Source organism: Ochotona curzoniae, unplaced genomic scaffold, assembly GCF_017591425.1.
Source record: "Ochotona curzoniae isolate NIBS_2020 unplaced genomic scaffold, NIBS_Ocur_1.0 scaffold_2453, whole genome shotgun sequence".
NCBI classification, from domain to species: domain Eukaryota; kingdom Metazoa; phylum Chordata; class Mammalia; order Lagomorpha; family Ochotonidae; genus Ochotona; species Ochotona curzoniae.
Window position 1 is genome coordinate 27337973 of NW_024467094.1, and position 18124 is coordinate 27356096.

The 18124-nt window shown below is 58.4% G+C and overlaps 1 protein-coding gene across 30 annotated transcripts in view; it reads right to left on the bottom strand.

Moving 5' to 3' along the window:
* Positions 1-383: 383 nt before the first annotated feature.
* CACNA1G (calcium voltage-gated channel subunit alpha1 G) overlaps positions 384-18124 on the bottom strand; it is a 60096-nt gene continuing 42355 nt past the window's right edge. For 3 of the 30 annotated variants that reach the window (XM_041001840.1, XM_041001833.1, XM_041001828.1), the window contains 14 exons: positions 17817-17942; positions 16982-17071; positions 15878-16070; positions 13955-14008; positions 9689-9840; positions 8183-8292; positions 7477-7610; positions 7138-7208; positions 6955-7033; positions 6738-6859; positions 6093-6446; positions 2183-2360; positions 1871-2040; positions 384-1127 (listed from right to left, as the gene is read on the bottom strand). In XM_041001840.1, the coding sequence (XP_040857774.1) occupies positions 384-1127; positions 1871-2040; positions 2183-2360; positions 6093-6446; positions 6738-6859; positions 6955-7033; positions 7138-7208; positions 7477-7610; positions 8183-8292; positions 9689-9840; positions 13955-14008; positions 15878-16070; positions 16982-17071; positions 17817-17942 (2577 nt within the window). Of the gene's footprint in view, positions 1128-1870; positions 2041-2182; positions 2361-3819; positions 3955-5359; positions 5504-6092; positions 6447-6737; positions 6860-6954; positions 7034-7137; positions 7209-7476; positions 7611-8182; positions 8293-9688; positions 9841-13954; positions 14009-15856; positions 16071-16981; positions 17072-17816; positions 17943-18124 lie in introns of all 30 variants that reach the window. The other 27 variants (XM_041001820.1, XM_041001819.1, XM_041001826.1 and 24 more) reach the window with 20 other exon arrangements.

The window sequence follows — 18124 nt, forward strand, 5'->3', positions numbered from 1 at the left end:
TCAGAAACACAGGAGTGGAAGGAGACAAGTCTTAGGTCACAAAAATGTCATACATCCCGCTTAGACTAGATTCAATTAATTTAATAAAATAGAATATACATCGAGATTCTGCACAAACGTATTGCTTTCTCCCAACAGCTCTTGGTGCTGGGAACCTCGGCAGTCCCCGGGGCCTCCCTGCCATGGCCAGGGCTGCTGCTTGGAACTCTCTAGAAGTTCTGCCTGCAGGGCCCCAGAGTCGCAGAGGCAGGGGAGGGGTTTGGGGGCACAGGAAGTGCCTCCTTGAGTCTCTGTGGAACTTGAGGAAGATAGCCCAGGACGAGGAGCTAGGATTTGGCACCCAGTGGAGAGGTGAGAGGGAGGGAGAGATGGGTGGATGGGGCTCATGGGTCCAGGGTTGCCAGCTCAGAGGACAGACCCGAGAGACTCAGCACGTCTTTCTTTGGGGAGGGCAAGGCAGCCGAGCTCTCAGGAGGGCCCAAGGTCAAGGCGTCCTTGGTGTCACTGGGTGGAGCCCTCCTCCGCAGGCAGACCCCGGGGCTGGCCCTGAGGTGCGTGCCCTGGCTCTCAGGAGGGTCTATAGAGATGCTGGGTGGACTGAGTTTTTTCTTGGGCCGGCTCCCAGGACCCCCGAGAGGCTGCTGGCCAGGGAGGCCCGAGGTGATAGGGCCCAGATGGGCTTGGGAGCCACCCCCGCTGTCCAAGCAGCTGACGGCAATGGAGTGTCTCCTCTGCTCATCCAGCCAGGCCCCGGGCCGGCGCCGGCATCCCTGGGCCTCCACGCTGTAGCACTTCTTGAGGTCACGTGGGGAGGATGGCACCTCCTGGCTGCCCAGGGGTGGGAGGTCCCCTGAAAGCCAGCTCAGCTCAGTGTCCAGCTCGAAGCTGCTTCTGCTCTCTGGAGGGCCCTTGCTCTGGCCGGGCTCCTGGCCAGGGCAAAGGGCTGGCAGGGCCTTGTGCTTCGAGATCTTGCTGTGGCTGCACAAGTGCTGCTGGGCCTGGCTGCTTGGGCGGGCCCAGAGGGAGGAGGAGCGGACCAGCGGCGGGGACGGCCCGTGCACCTCCGACAGCAGGTCTTCCCGGCTGCCAAGGCCCTGAACATCCAAGGAATCCGTCCTTATTGCTGCCTGTGTGGGGTTGGGGAGGGCTGAGCTTGGGGCTCTTTTTTCTGATCTGGCTGTCCAGCCTTACCTCCCCCATTCCCTCCGCCCCACGAGCAGCTGCTCTTCTTGGGAGAGAACCCTGCAGTAACTTGGGGCAGTTTGACCTCCGCAGGTCGCCATGTCCTGGCCTCCCCTAAGGTGCCGGAGCATGCTCTGTGACCTCTGCTCCTCCTGGACCAGCTCTGCTGCCTGGCTGACTGGCTGACTCTCCTTCTGGGCTCATAGCCTTTACACGGATTGCCCATGGTTGTGGAGAGCCTGGCCTCACCTGTAAACACCGGATGGTCTCCACCCTGAGACACACTGACTCCTTCCTTCTTCTGCTCCCTACACATGCGCATCCCGCATCTGTGATCTGTTCTGCAATGAGTTGCTGGTGGGTGTGTCCCTGCCACCAGAGCTGGAGCGCGCAGAGGGCAGGGGCTGCCTGTCCCTACAGCTGGGTCTAAGAGGCCTCCCAGCGAACAGAAAGGTGTGGAATGCCTTCTCCCCTTGGCCTTGGGAGTGGGCGGCCCTGGCTGATCTCCACACTCCCATGGGGCACAGACCAGCTCTTCATTGTCCACGGGACATAGAACTTAGCCTGGCCCATTCCTGGCACACCATGTGTTTACCAGACCCTGAAAGTATAGCCCCCCACAGTGCCTGCTACCACTTGGCTTAGAAATCCGAGCCCCAGCCACACCTCCCCCTCCCAACCTGCTCACCTGGCGCCTGAGGGGCCGCTGAGCCAAAGGGGAGCGGCCTGGAGGGGGTAGTTTGGGGATGGTGCCCCAGGTAGGGGTGCTGTGGGGCTGGAGCAGGTGAGGTGCATCTTTGGGAAGCTGCAGGATGTAGCTGGTGTCTGCTGGCTGGGAGTGGAAGGACAAGACAGAGCCTGTGGGAGAGGGATGGGGGAAGGGTCAGGAGAGATCTGAGCTCTCCCTCACCACCCCCTCTTCTGGGGGCTCCCTGGAGGTCAGAGAGACCCCTCCTGTAGCCTCAGTCTCTCCCTGTGTCAGCCAAGCCAGCCTTGGTACCTGACTGGGACTTGGGGAGCCCCCAGCCACTGGCTCCCTGGGACCCCTCGGCGGTGCTCCCGTCCCGGCACATGTAGCTGTCGTTGGGCAGGGAGTGCGTCCGGCTGACCGCAGACTTGCGCACAGTCAGCAGGTCTGGTCCCGGGGTGCTGGGCACCTCCTCGAGGTGAGGCTCCATCTGCAGGAGGAACAGGTGGGAAGGGGGAGGAAGAAGAAGCACCTGGGCTTGTCACTGAGGCTGAGCGGGACCACAGACACCAAACACCCCCAACCTCCACTACCCGAGCCTTGGCCCCCTTCCCTCCCTCCTTCCCTCCCAGGACCAAGTGATGAAGGGAGGAGAGTATAAGGGGCAGACACATGGGCAGGGAGCTCTGCCCAGGGCCACTGAAGGGAGAGCAGCCCCGCCCCCAGCCCTACAGGTGCCTCCACAGCTGATTCCAAAGGGAATGGGCCTGGCGCTATGACCCAGAGCGGCAAAGGAGTGGGGATAAAGGGTAACAACTGCCCCCGACCCAAAGCTGGGGCTGCCGGGGAGATGGGGTAGGGTGGGCCTTTTCAGTGAGTAGGGGCCTGTGGACTAGAGAGTGCACACCCAATTCTGGTGGGGGTGGCCTCAGGGCTCAGGGTGGGCCTGGGCTGGGTTCCTGTGGGTTTAAGGATCGATGGACACTGGCGTGGGGTGTCACAGCTCTCTCCCCTCCCTCCCACACTGAACACCACAATGATTCTGGGGTGGAAGCTGGGGGGCAAGGTCTGAGCAAGGATTCAGCGCCCATCTCCACAGACAGACCGCAGGTGAGGGGTGGGGGAGTTTTCTTCATGTGTGTTTTACGGAAATGAGGGAACTGGCCTCAGCCTGGCTGGGGAGCCCTGGTTTGTGCCCCCCAAGAGTCTGTGACCCTCCTCCTCCAAACTGTTCCTTCCTGGGGAAGCTGGAGGGGTCTCAGCAGGCCTGAGGGGCAGTCCTTCACCTCCCCTCTCAGCCTCAGCTCCACTTCTCTGCCATTCACTCTACCCTAGTCCCCTGGGAGTCAACCCTGGGCCCTGCTCTGCTGACAGGTGGAAGGGGGCTGCCCACAGGCAGAGGGTGTGGGGAAGGGGCTGGGAAAGGGCAGAAAAGTTGTCTGAACACTAGGAAGCACCCCACACCCATGGGATTTGGCATCAAGGACACAGGACACGGGGACAGTGACAGAGGAGACAGCAACAGCCCTCAGGATGGGGAAGGGCACAGTGGGGATGGAACTCTCAACCACTGCCTGTGGTGGACATCTGGTGTGGCGGCAGAGAGGGGAGGAAGGGATGGAGGGGACGGGCTGGCTTGCTTGGGGCTCCAAAGACCACACACTGGCACTAAGGCCACCTCTATTTGGGGCTGTGTCACTCCAGGGTGTCTGGATTAACCCTTTCACAACTGTTGCCCCTACAACCCTCCCAGCAAGGCCCCCAGATTTCTTTGTCCCCAGTAGGGGACCTGAAAGGGCAAGTGCCAGCAAAGCCTGGGTGTACCCCTTGCTCTGGGAATGGGGGAGTGGAGGATGGGTTTCACTCTTGGGCCTGTCTGGAGCCCTGCAGCCAGCCCAGCCCCCTGGGGATGGTCAAGGGCAGGTGGGGAGGGGTGCACGTGTATGTACGTTGTGATCCGGGGCACTAAGTAAGAGTGTGTGAGGGTCATCAGGCAAAGAGTCATCCGTCAGAGCTAGAGAGCAGGACGGGTCAGACACAATCTCTGACGTCAGAGACAGAGCCTCCATCTCCGCTAGAGGGATCTAGACGGGGGGAGAGAGGAGCAGGCGTGAGAAACCAGGCCAGCGCGCCGGCGCGGGCACGCGCACGCTCGCTCTCGCGGCCCGGGCCCCCTTTCCGCCAGGCGGGCAAGGGGAGGGTGGGGAGCGGCGTCCCTTCTCGCTCCCGCCCCATCCCCAGCTCCACAGGCAGGGCTTCCCCTCCTCCCCCACGCCAGCCCCCAGCTCAGATCAGAGACGCTGCGGCAGGCACCAGAGAGCCAGAGCAAACGGGGACAAAGCGAGGGACACAAGGACGCGTTCTACAGACGCCCGGCGGCCCCTCCCACCCCACCCCCACCCCGGGAGGAGCAGGAGGAGGGAGGGCTTGCGACTCTCTCAGAGATAACACCTAAAAACAAAACCACCCAGGCCTCCTCTCAGCACACACAGGGCGGCATGGGGGGCGCTGGGAACTCTGCCGCTCATCTGACGGCTCCTCGCTGCCTAGCTCTCCGCTCCCCACAGCCAGGCGAGACTCGGCCTGCCCCAAGGCCCGGCTGCTGCCCCCAGGGCCCGCCCCTGCCTGCGGCAGCCCTGCAGCCCTCCAGCTCTCCGCCTTGGGCTGGGAGGGGACACTCCTCCAGCTGGCCTGAAGTGGGCGCTCTCGGCTGGGCCGCCGCACCATCCGGCCGGTTCACCTGGCATCTGCAGATTCACCTCCTCTCTCCCACACCACCCCATAACCCGTGATCCTACTTCCAGGATGCTGGGCCGGACTTGCTTTGCCTCTGACCCTTCTAGGTCGTTGCCAAGTCTGAGCATGAACCCAAGGAGAGATACAACCCCCTCCCATGGAGGGTTGCTAGGATCAGGCTATGGGCTCCCTAGAATCCTGCGTTTCCCCTACAGAACCTGCTGGAGGACTAAGTGGGCACAACTAACACCTGTCTGCTTGTTTCCACGTTGACCTGGAGGACAGGATGGGTCGGGCAGAGGGAGCTGGGTTAGCAGACAGCCCAGGGTTAAAAGGGAACAGGGGGGAGACATGCAGGGTGGGCACTGTGGGAAGGGGCCAGGTCCTATTTCACACAACGCTCCCAGAATCCACGCCCAGCTGCAGCTGTGTGCCCTGAGAGCCCTCATCATGCCCAGTGGGCTCCGTGGTTGTAAAAGCCACCCAACAAAAGGTGGAGGGGGAACATGAGGGCCGCTGCCCAAGGGAGAAGCAGCAGGCATGCCCCTGGCCACCTGCACCATCCCAAAAGCCTCTGCCCTGGTTATGCCCCCTGCCAGATGCAATGCTCAGCTGAGGCTCTTTCTCTACACACCCAGGGAGTGGGGAGGAGGGGGCAGGCAGGCAACACTCCCAGCTTGCCCCGAAGCACAGCACAGCACAAGGCACAGCCTGGCGGTCAGGGCAGGGGCACAGCACAAGGGGCACAGTAACCTGTGGCTCGGAGCCGCCCGGGCTGGGGGCGGGAGGAAAGGCAGAGGGCTGGCCGCCGGGGCCTACCAGCTCCTCCATCAGCTTCAGCTCCCCCTCCAGGGAGCCCTGGATCAGCAGGGACATGGTGTCGAACAGCTGTCTGTCCTGTGAGGACCAGCCCGGAAGTGGAGATGCAAGGATGCAGGGGTCAAGGGGCAGTGATGAGGAGTGTGGTGGCACGAGGTTAACACAGACACATGGGGAAAATGGTAGAGATAGCATCTTGACACCCAGGCACAGGTGCACACACACACACACACATGCACACAGCAGAGACAGGGAGGGAGGGAGGGAGAAGAGTAGGGAAGAGAGGAAAGGTGGGAGGTACAAGGTACATAGGCCACCTCCCCACCCGGGGAGGGAGAGAGAAGGAAGGAACCAGACAGGTTAAGGGCAGGTAGGAAAGAAACAGGGAGGAAACCAAAAACTTAGCCTTGAACTTAGGAGCCTAGACCCAGCTGGAGGAGCAGGAGCCAAATGTGCCAGCCGGCTAGCACGCTGAGGCTGCCCTGTGCAGAGGATGGGCAGCTGCCTCTGGGGAGGGGCAGGTGACTGCTGGCCACGTGGGGTCCAGATGGGAGGGGCAGAAGGATCGGAGGAGCCCTGGGGTGGGCTGTGCTGCATGCTAGCCACCCTCTTCACCCTCTGCTTGCCCCAGGATCTCCTCCTCAAAGTGGGGATGCTGTTGGCTTACCGTGGGGTGCTCCAGAGAGATGCGGGAGGCTGCTCTTGGGTGGGCTTCTGGCTGGGGAACTCCAGGCTTGGGGCCATCAGGGCTGTCAGGACCCTCGGCCCCAGGCCAGAGGAAGGGGCTGCCCAGCGGCGAATGGGGCTGCGGGCTGAGTGTCTTCAGCTCCAGCTCCAGCTCGGCCTCCAGCTCGGCCTCTTCCTTGGCCTCCTTGTTGCTCTCCTCCAGGTGCTTCATCAGCACCGCAATCACCACGTTGACCAGCACGAACTGTGCCGTGAGCACAAAGGACACGAAGTAGATGGGGGAGATGACTGTGTTGTAGCAGGTGGACTCCTGGTCGCAGTCCCGGAGTGTATCCTGGGGAAGGCAGGCCAGAGCGGTGAGGCCGGGAGGACAAAGGGGGGAGAGGGAGGAGGAAGCTGTCGTGCAAAATCGGGTCACTGTTGTCATGGAGGGGAGGCAGGGGTTTGGGGTTAGGGGGCAGAGGAGGTGTGAGTCAGAGCTTGTCCCGGTGAGAGAGAGTTCCACAGTGTTCTGGCCTGGTTGGTGGGGCAGAAGGCTGCATGCTTTTGTTCATGTCCAATTCATCTTTGCAAGCAATCTTGGCTGTAGTACAGAGATGGGCCCTGGGCTGAAGGAGCCGCTCACCTTCATGATCCCGTTCCAGTTGTCCCCGGTAGAGACCCGGAAGAGGGTCAAGAAGGCCATGCCAAAGTTCCGGAAGGTGGCATGCCGGCCCAGGCCCTCACAGGGGTGTGTCTCGTCACACTCTGCCGGGAGAGAGGCCATGTCAGCCCTGGGAGCCCTCTGTCTCCAACGCTCCAACGCTGGCTCCTCCACCCTCCCCATCCCATCCCCCACTCACCCAGGTCTCCAAAGAGCTCCACGCCCAGAGCTGCAAAGATGAAAAACAACAACATGAAGAGAAGTCCCAGGTTCCCCACCTGGAAAAGAGAAAAAGAAGTGGAGAAGGTGCCGCCTCACGGCCCCAGTCAGCTCCTGCCCCCACCCCAAGAGGAGCCCTGGCCCACTACCACCTCCTGGCTACCTGGGGCAGGGCCTGCATCACTGTGTCCAGCAACGCTCGCATGCCCACAGCCATCTTCAGCAGCTTGAGCACTGTAGAATGAGACAAGGTCAGGAGCTGGCCCCTCGGAGATTGCAGCCTCAGCCGCTGTAGCAGCTGCAGCTGGGCCAAAGCAGGGTTCAGCTTCCGGGTCAACCAGGCTGCGTGCCCCTCTCAGCCAGGTCCAAGCCCTTCTGCTTTGGAGGGGAGGCTTGGAGAGAGCCCCCTGGGAAGCCACAGCCACCCAGACCCTGCCTGGCTACCTTCAGAGCCTGTTGTCCCTGGAAAGGTGAGCTCCTGAGCCAGCAGCCGGGCACCCACCTCGGGCAATGCGCAGCACCCTCATGATGCGAATGATGGTGGGGTTGATGGGCAGTGAGGCATTGACCTCTATCTCCTCCAGCGTGATGCCCATGATGGAGAGCAGCACAATGGCCAGGTCTAGCTGGTTCCACCTGGAAAGCCCAGGACACAATTCCCTGAGCTGGGGAAGGAGAACTGATGGGGCAGGAGCCGTTGAGTTTGGAAGAGCAGGGCTAGGAAGGTTCCCAGAGATTAGCTCACCCAGGCTCCCCATCCTGCAGGGAGTGGCTGGTACTATGCTGAGGTCACGTGACCAAATCGTGGCACAGGACCTGAGCTTGGGGGTCCCAGCTGTTCATCTTCATTGCTTTGCTCTTTTATCTAGTCGGCTATGTGCCAAGCACCATTTGAAGGACTTGATGAACGGGAATACACTATCTCACAGTGCTATTGTGGGCACCATTGTTATCTTCCATTTTTACAGAAGAGGAAACCAAGGCACAGAGAAGTGAAGCAACTTACTCAGGTTCACCAGCCACTAAGTGGTGGAGTTGTATTTTAATCCAGTCTAGGCTGCCTGGTCAAGCTCTTGGCTCTTAAAAAGCCCCTAGCTAGGCCATAGGGACTTGGAGCTGCCAATGACCTCCAGGCCCTGCTTGTCAAATCTCCTTCATTTCCCCTATTCCTTGCAGCTCCACCCCCAGAACCTCCTCCTCTGAATTACCTGTCCTGGAAGAAACGTCGGAAGCCAAAGGCCACAAGTTTGAAGACAGACTCTAAGACGAAGATGACGGTGAAGATGTAGTTGCAGATCTTTAGAGCCTCGTCCAGGATCTGGCAGGGACGGGATGAGACAGGGTCTGAGGGTACCCGACCCATCCCACCCCTCCATGCCAACTCCCAAACCTGGGAGTCACCGTGGCTCTAAGGTAACCCATGTTCTTTGCTCTCACGCCACCTGGCTGGCCACCGGCCATCACCCCAGAATACAACAGGAACCCCCTTGGCATCTTTGAGCTGAGCTTTATGCTAAAAAAAAAAATCCCTGAGAGCCAGTGATGGCAGCACAGGAGAACATGAGCCAGGACCAGGAGGGGCCTCAGGTGTTATAACTTCAGCCCCATTGACTAGCTAGGGGAGGGGGCATCAGAGGTGGCACACTCACAGGCGAGTATCAGAACTGGGCATTCGTTAGAACCTAAATTCAGAGCTGATGCTGCGGCATAGTGGGTTCAAGCTCCCTCTTGCAATGCCAGCATTCCATATGGGCCCCAGTTTGAGTATCAGCTGCTTTATTTCCAATCCAGTTCTCTGTTAACAGCCTAGGAAAAGCAGTGGAAGATGGCCCAAATGCTTGGGCCTCAGCATCCAAGTGGGAGACCCAGATGAAGCTCCTGGTTTGGTCTGGTCCAGCCCCAGAACTGAACCATCTGGACCAACAGATGAAAAGATTTCTCCCTCTCTCTCTCTTTGAAATTCTACCTTGCAAACATATAAAAATCTTTTTGACAATCCATTTTATGCATTGCTTGAAAGGCTAGGTTTTATATATAGAGGGAAATATTCCATCTGCTGGTTCAATCTCTGGATGGCCACAACAGCTGAGCCTGGGCCAGGTTCAAGCCTGAGGCCAGGAGCTTATTTGTAAATAGTCTCCCATGTAGGTTCAGGAGCCCAAGGACTTGGGTCATCTACCACTGCTTTCCCAGATGATTAGCTGGGAGTTGAACTGGACCCTACACCCACATGGGAGACCTGGAAGAAGCTCCTGGCTTCGGATTGGCTCAGGTCTGGCCATTGTAGCCACTTGAAAAGTGAACCAGTGGACAAAAGATCTCTCTCTCTGCAAATATGCCTTTCCAATAAAAATTAAATAAATCTTAAAAAAAAAACCTATAATCCAGAGGAGTACACAGATCTGCCTGCCTTCCTTACCAAAGGCCCGGAGCCCAGCAGGTAGTAGATATAAAACACATGTTTCCCGGGCAAAGAAACCAGGTCCTCTACTTCTTAGCTGTGTGCCCTTGATCAAATCAACTAACCTCTGAATCCCAGCACCCTCATCAATGACCACTTTCCAAGGTCACCGAGAGGGGCACAAGCGGAACCCAGGAAGCATACCCTGCACTCATATTGCATGGAGGTGCCCTGACCCATGTTGTGCAAGCCTTGCCTGGGGCAGGAGGGCCATACTGGCTGGAGCAGCTGCTGGCTGCCCACTCACGCTCACCTGGGGCTGCTGATAGTGCTCCATGGCCATGGTGACCACATTGAGCCCGATGACACCCGTGATGAAGAGATCCAAGTAGTGGCTGGTGCACAAGTGGTGGACAAGTAGCCGGAAACGGGAGTAGTCGGAGTAGTAGGGTTTGCACTGGGCTTCTGGTGGAACAAGGAGAGAGCGGAGCAAGCCTCAGGGTCTCGCCCCGCCCCACATCCCTCCACCCCATGTCACCCCCACCCTCCCAGCCACCAGCTTCCTACGTCAGAGCAGAAACATTCCAGGGTCATCAGCACCCCCTCCCCGACACTGCCCTTCATGGAGGAGGGCAGCATAGATTCCCTCCAGGCATCTGCTCTACTCGCTGCAGGTGGGGGCAGGCCATGCAGAGCTCCCCTCCTACATTAGACACCAGGTGAGCCCGCCACCCCCTCCTCCACCAAGGCAGCTTCCAAAAATCCACCAGCCCCTTGGAGCGTTGTTCCACAGCACAGCCAGATCAATAAGATGAAAAACCACCAGGCTTATGGGGCTCAGAGGAAGCTCTGGCTCCTTCACTGAGCTCAGCCCCTCAAGGAAAGCAGCAGAGATGGCACAGAGCTGGGATTTGGAGATCAAACCGCAAATTGGAAATTGGACATCTTCTTGGCTGGCTGCGCTGACCCACCCACAGGGCCTGGGGCACTGGTAGCCAGGCAGGGCCTGGGCCTCCTGCACCCTAGTGCTGGGGAGGGCAGAGGCAAGATCACAGGGTTCTGCTCCAACCCAGGCTCCAGCTAAGAGGGCCCCTGGCTGCTGGGCTCACCCGGTTTCTAATGAGGCTGTGCCCAGCCTGCTCCAGGGAGTTTAGGCAGTGGGAGAGTGCAGGCTGGGCTGGAAGTACTGTCTGAGATCTGTCAGAGGCGTCATATTTCTCTTGCAATTAGCAAACCTCTTAGTTACAAAAATCATGGGGCCAGGAGGCTAGCTTTTCAGCAGGCTGCAAGATTGAGGGAGGGTTCTTCCTCTAGGTGCAAGGAAGGGCCAGGCCCAGGTGGAGGACACTTGATCTGGAGGGCAGTGACACATTGCTCTCCCAGGCACAGACAGAAATGACTCCCCACGGGGAAGCCTGGGGCAGCCTCAGGTCCCAGACAGCCCTTCCTGTCTTGGGAGGCCTCAGCAGAAGCCAGCCAGCAGGGCTGCAGCCTCTGAGGCCTGTGCCAGGGGTCAGCTGGCCCAGGGGAGGCAAGAAGCTTTGGGCCCAGGCTAGCTCAGATACGACTGCCCCTTCCCATGCAGCAAACTATTTGACAGAGAGGGTAAACAGAGGCAGGGAGCAGCCTGGGGTGGGTGTCCCCACCGAAGGCTGAAGGAAGGAGTGCCCATGGGCTGCATGGTCAGCTGGTGGGTGTGGGGAGTTGCTGTCATGCTCAGGGACCACCCGGCCACTCTCCAGCATCGACCCTGAAGTGTGGATAACCCAGGGGTACAGACCCCAGCATCAGCAGGTGCTCCTTACTTAGCAGGGGCACAAGGCCATGTTTCTATTGTCAGACATGAGCTGGCCAATGTGGCTATTTGCCTAGGCAGCCTTCTGACCCCCAGGGGTATGGGGGTGTAGAGGCCAGGGGTGAGGCACAAGGGACATGAAGCCCCCGGTCATCCACACCGCGATTGTGGAGGGTGGGCCGGGTTGGCCGGGCCTCTTCCTTCCTTCCTTCAATACCACAGAACCAGAGGGCGCTAGTCGCCCTGTGTTGCCTTAGCAGCTGGAACTCTTTCTCCGCATTAATCTCCATAAATGCCGAGAGCACCATTATGCTAAAATATGAATGGAGAATTAACTAAAATGTTTGAATACAATTACGTTAGGAAAAGCGGCTCCTTATTAGCCCCATTATTAGCTGAGACAAAGGAGAGGAGAGACTGGAGGGCAGTGCTTCCCCCTCTCCTGGCAGCCCAGCCTGCCTGGGTTGGTAGCCCCAGGATCAAAGGAGCTGGAGTTGGTGCTACCACCAATGCAGCCTGGCCCTGCCCTGGGAGTCTCAGGGCTGGGTAGGGTCAGGGTGGTGGAGGGGGGTCAGCCAGGACCCCTCCTGGAGCAGCCGGAGGGAGGGAGGGGCAGGATGACTGAGGCAGGTCCTCATCCCTGTCTCCCACCCCAGCCCAGACAGAAGCACCCCCCCATTAAAGCACAGGGCCCCAGGCCAATGCCATCAGCATCTGGTGCGAAGAGCTGCCTTAGGTGGAGAAAATACCACCATGAGATGGGGGGGAGAAGGGTCCTGGGATGGAGGAGGGGTGCAGGAAAGGGCTGCAAGGCTGTGAGTGTGAGCAGTAGGCACTGAGAGTCCGTTAGTAGAGGTCCCCATGAGGCAAGGTGAATGGCAGGGTGTAGGCGGAAAGGCAGGGTTGCTCCCAGGACTCCAGCTGCCATGTCCAAGCCTGATCACTGGGTACCCACTGGCAGGAGAGAGGGTGAGGTGCAGGTGGATGTCACAGGAGGCCAAGGAGCCTGGAGCTGAGATTGGAGGCCAAGTGGACACAGGAGGTGGCCTGATCATCCAAAAGCCCCGGGCCCTCCCTCCACCTGGGATGCTGGGCTGGATGTAGGGGTGTGGGCAGACCCATCCCTCTGCTTCTCAGACATTTGTCCGGCCTGCCACTGCAGCAGCACCTGTGAAACGTGGCTGCTCGGGAACGTCACGGCTGGGGCCCAGGCACATGTGCTTCTGCTCGCCAGGTGATTCTTCCATGCCCAGAAATCTGAGAGCCTCAGGGAAGAGGCACAGCAGATGACTGGCACAGGTACACCTGCTCAGGGTCCACTGGTCTGCATTAGCAGCCAGGGAGCCAACAGGTACATGGCAGAAGGCTCCCCTGGGGACAGTAGGGGAGGGGGCCAGGACATTTGGTGTCACATCGGGAGTCTGTGTTTTATTGTGTGCACACCTCACTCTCAGACCAAGTGCACGCATCAGGAAAACATGGGAGGCCGCTCCTCCTGTTCCTTCCCATCACTAATACTCCCGGGGTTTGTCAAGCAGGCCTATCAACAACATGAGGATCCCAGCACCCCAGGCAAACGCCAGCCTGAGACCCCTGAAGCCCAGAGAGACCTTCTCTCAGCTCCAAGGGGATGGGAGTCATTGATCCACCACAGCCCACCCCCGGCACAACTACCAAAGGGAGGCTTAGGGGTCTCTCTTGGGGATGTCCCTGAGCCCCCACAGGCAGGGCAGCGCCTCCCTGGGCCTGGCTGTGGGGAAGAGATGACAGTGGGGTTGGTGGTTCCCAGATTGAAGTTGCTAGCCCTTGGCAACCGGGGAGGCAGCCCACAGCATCCCTTTGTTCTCCCTGATATTACCGGAAGCTCCAAAGAGATCATCCACTTCCTGGGTGAAGCCCCCACAGACTCATCTGATGGCAGAATGGTCTTTTCTTTGCCATCCTTCAGAGCGTGACCCTCTGCAGCTTAGAAGCTCTGATGAGCAATTAGCCGGGCCTTTGATTGGTAGGAGCAGTGAGACAAAGTCATTACTGAGATGCTTTTAACTTTTTGAAACGTGAGGTCTTCAGGAAGAGATGATGGAGGGGGTGCCTGAGGTTGCCCAGCTTGGGAACCACCAAATGGAGATCTCAGAAGGGGTGACAGGGCCAGGCAACCCCATCACAGGCTCTCTGGCTTCCACACTTCTATGTGCGGGCCAGAGGGAAGGGTGCGGGGAAAAGGGGGTCAAGGGACCTCCCCAGAGACACAGCTCTTGGAAATGAGGCCCCGATTCACTCCCAAACCTGTGGCTTTTCTGGGAGAAGCCGGCGGCTAACTCAGGCCTTTGATTGCCAATTCCTGCTGTTTGTAGCCATGACGTGGTCACTATTAATGAGTCTGTTCAATTATTCATCGCTACATTTTTCCAACAACTCTTTACCCCCTCCACTGCTCTCATCCTGCTCCCCTGCATCAAAGTCTCCCCTTCAGACAAAAGGGGACGGGAGAGATTTGCGGCTCTAATAATCCAGCGGTGAGGTGCCGGGGGCGGGGAGGAGGCTGTGGGTGGAAAGAGGGCAGCAGGAGCCTGGGAGCTGGGGCCCTGTCAGACATAGTGGGGCCTCATCTCCCAGCTAGTTCAGCACAGGCCCACAGAATGGGTGCAGAGCCTGGTGCTTCAGCCCTGCCCCTTTGAGGGACCCCAAAGACCTTCACCCCAGGGGAGAACAGAATGAGTGAGCCATGGAGAGGGAGCAAAGTGCATGTCCCCGCACGCATGAACCCGACCCCAGACGCAGTACCTGACGCAGCACTGGCTGAGCTGCCGGAAGCAATTACATCGTCCAGCATTAGATCTAAAAGAACGAAATACGACATGGGTCACTGGCCGGACCACGCGCGCTTGGCAGGAGCTCGCTTCCCCCTCGGCTTTGACCCTTTCCTGCCTGTGAAAGGGGTGGGAGGGACACAGAACTTTTGAGAGGACAAGCAATTCAGCCAGCTTGTTGGGGGAGGCTTCAGGAGGGGCAGGCAGCCTGTCCGTCATGAGAACAGATGTCCACTCCTATTTGCACTGCGGCGGCCTCAGCTGCACCTGACACACCTACAGACCCCAGACTGTTAGCCTTGTGTGGCATCATCTAGTGAGCATGGTGCTACTGAGACCCAGGGAGCACCCTCGGAAGGGGGCGGTTCCCCACCTGCAAGGGGCTGAACTGGCAGGCTCTAAAGGCAGATATGCTACTGGGGGCAAGAAGCTGGGGAATGGGGTGGGAGTACCTCTCTCTATCCCACCCTGCCCTAGCCCTCAGCCTCCTTGCAGTGGCAAGGCAAAGCCCACAAGTGCATCCTATCTAAAGGATTTCATCTGCGGATGCCCCTCACTGAGGCTGCCCACTACATGAGGGGGTGGGCACAGAGGATGGTGCACCTGCTAGGCTTCCAACATTCACAGGGAAGCTGGAGTCAGACCTCCACCCCAGAGCCAAGCAGGGGGGCCTCAGGGGCTTGGGGATGAATGTGGGGTGCAGAAAATCATACAGCCTGAGGCTGCCTGAAAACCTGTGACCCCTTCATGTCTCCCTGAATCACCCCTTTCCACAGGGAGCACTGACTCCATCCCATCCCCATTTACCTTTGTGACTCCCCACAAACACCTTCTTCCTCCCGGGGCAACAGGAGATGGAGCTGAGGACAGAGGGGCTGGTACTCACATTTCCACACACCAAAAGGGGGCACTCAGAGAACAGCACGCATCTCATCGGCAGAAGGAAGCCGCTTGTGAGAGGGTGAAGAGAGCAAGGGAGACCCACAGACCAAACAGAGTAGACACATACAGACACTCCATTGCACCAAGCAATCTACACACGCAGACTCGTGGAGAGATGAGGGCTGCCACAGGAAGAGAGAGGGGCAGGGAGATGGTGGAGCACCAGACAGGCAGGAGTCCTGAGAACAGCCAGCCAGGTGCAGACGCACCTGTAACACGCCATCAGCAGGGCTGCCTTGCACCCTCGCGTCTCTCACCTCCCTCCCTGACTCTTGGCAGGGAGACTCGGCTACCCGTAGCAGGAGGGCACCCGGAGGGATGGGACTGCGGTCCTCATCCACTCATTCAGAGAGCTCCTGCAGCGTGCAGCGGAGGGGCTGGGGGGGAATCAAAGGCCAGACAGTCATGAGTTTATGGAATTCCTGTGGCCTCAGACCTTCCCTGTGCTGGTTTTGCAAAAACAAAAACCCATCAAACCCTCAACGGTCAAGAAGCTGGGAAGTGGGGACCCGTGTCTCTCAGTTGTTACCCCCTTTGCAGGCGCTGCTAGGGCAGCTACAGACACTGGGCTAGCACAAGGTCAAGATGCCTGGTTGCCAACCCCAGGGTGGGCAGGACCAACATCTGCAGCAATCCCTGGGTCACTGGACGCTGGCACAGGACAAGGTAGCACCAAGTACCCATGTCACAAGGCTGTGCGGCAGCTCCCACCAGGCACCGTCTGAGAAGTGTGGTGCTACAGAGACCTAGGGAGCTGAACTGCTTCATGCATACTCTAATGGCAGACATGCTGTTGGGGGCGAGGAGGTGAGGAGTTGGGGGGCAGTGGGAGCATCTTCTCCCTGCCCCCCACTCCTGCCTCAGTCCCTGGCCCCTCTGCAGTCGCAAGGCCAAGGTCAAGCATGACCCAGAGAGATGTGGAAAGACTACCGACCAGCCATCTGCTTCTCCTTACTCCTTCTCTTTTTCTCCAGTCTTCGCAGGCGCTTCTCCTCCCGTCGTCGGGCCTCCTCTTCCTCCTGGTGCTGCCGGCACTTATGGAAGTTCTCCACCACCACGCCCACAAACATGTTCAGGACGAAGAATGCCACGATGAGCAGGAACGAGATGAAGTAGAGCAGCATCCAGGGGTTGTGGTTCATAATGGGCTGGTGGGGAGCAGCAAGCACAGGTGCAGGCATCAGCCCCGGGACCAACAGTCTCTGGGGCCGCCCCCAGCCTGGGTTCCCAGAGCTCCAAGCACCTGATAGGGGATGCACGTGAGTGCTGTGGGCTTGGTGTTATGTAGCAAGGAGGGGTAGGGACTGTGGCAAAGTAGAAGGTAGATAGGTCCTATGCAAAGTGTGTGGAAAAATGAAATTAGAAGATGTGCTTATTTGGTGCCTAAAATGAAAATTTTTCAATTTTCATAAACTTTTTTTTTTTTAAAAAAGAGCTTTTATTCTGTATTTATTTGAAAGGCAGAGTTACAGAGAGAGGGGGCTTCTATCTGCTGGTTCATTGCCTCTATGGTCACAATGGCCCAAATTGGGTCAGGCTGAAGCCAGGAGCCAGGAGCTTCATCCAGGTCTCCTACTTGGGCTCAGGGGCCCAAATACTTGGGCCATCTTCCACTGCTTTCCCAGATGCATTAATAGGCAGCAGGATCGGAAGTGGAGCAGCTGGGGCTTGACTTTAGCAGGTGACAAATACACCTATTAGGCCACAATGTTGGCCCCTTTCATGATTGGGTCCAGCTGACCCCCCCCACCCTAAGGGGTAACTGCTCCAGTATTCCCAAGCCTCAGACTGCTGCTGAGCCAACTTGGATTGTCCAATGAAATCAACTACTGCAAGTTTATACTGCAGGTTTATAATTAAAAAATATGTTAGATGTGTCACGGCTAACCAAAGCTGAACCAATTGGGCCCATGGGCCATTGGATGGGGCCTCTGCTACAGATGCTAGGCCACTCTGATGGTGTTTACCAACCTGTCTTGTCCTTTCCACTCAATTCCTGCACCTACTATGTAGGCAGAGCCCTGAGCCCCAATGTGAGTCCAACTACTCCCAGCCCTACCTGCTGGTCCACTCCCACGGCATCCAGTCCATCGTACATGATGTCCACCCAGCCATCCTTGGAGGCCAGCACAAACAGGGACATCAAGGCCTGGGGAGGGGAGATGGGAGTGAATGAGGGAGACCACCTGAAATCTAGAATGTGTGACTGGATCACCCAGCAGCTGTCCTCAGAGTCCCTCCTGGAGGCAGCTTGGGGGTCTCCCAGCCCTTGAGGGGGCAAGGCTGTGGTTAGTCTCAGGGTTGCCTGGCTGGCCTGAAGGCAGGGGAGATAGTCACAGCCTCTTGTCTCAGACAGGCAGAGCAAATGACCTGAGCAAAGTCCTGACACTAAACCCAAGGAGGGTCTGGGAATCAAATGGGCAATACTGGGCAGGCCTCTCCATGCTCTGTGGTTCTCCATGCACACGAGGGAGAGAGCTTGATTCTGTCTGCCTGCACCCTGCAGCATACTGAGGCAGCATGCATGTCATCCTAATGTATCTTACTGTGACTCCAAGAAGATGCTGTTAGGGCCCCATGAGTCAACTGACAAAACCAAGACTCCCGGAAGTCAGCTGTCCAGGGTCACCAGGCTGACATCACAGTGTGCGGGGACTGACGTCCAGTGCTGTCTGCTCCCAACCTCACACGTGCAGTTCTGTGGCCCTCGGCCACCCCCGGACCCTCTCCAGTCCCAGCTCTCAAAGAGGCCGAAAGATTAGCTGGACAGTTGTGGCATGGCCAGGTTGGCAGTGGAACAGAAGGGGGAGGAGCTAGGGGCCAGATCTCCAGCTGAGTCAGCATTGAACCTGACACTTTCCACCACCAACCCTCCCTCGGTGCCTGGAGCTCACCTGGCCCAAGTTGTCGAAGTTGTACTTGTGTCGAACCCACCGGTAACTGGCCTCGGCACAGTCCGACTTGTTGGTGATGTTTCTGGTGTCCTCGCCCTGACACACGAAGAACTTGCCTTTGAAGAGCTGGACACACACAGAGAGCCCGAGTGAGGCAAGCCTGGCCCCAGAAGTCCAGAGCCCCCAGCCCCAGCTCAGCCCTGTCCCAGCGGCCTGAGCACACACAGCTTGGGGCTCAGCCAAACTGGGAAACACTGACCAGGCTCTCCCCTCCCCTGTACCCTCTTCCTTTCCTTACACAGAGAAGG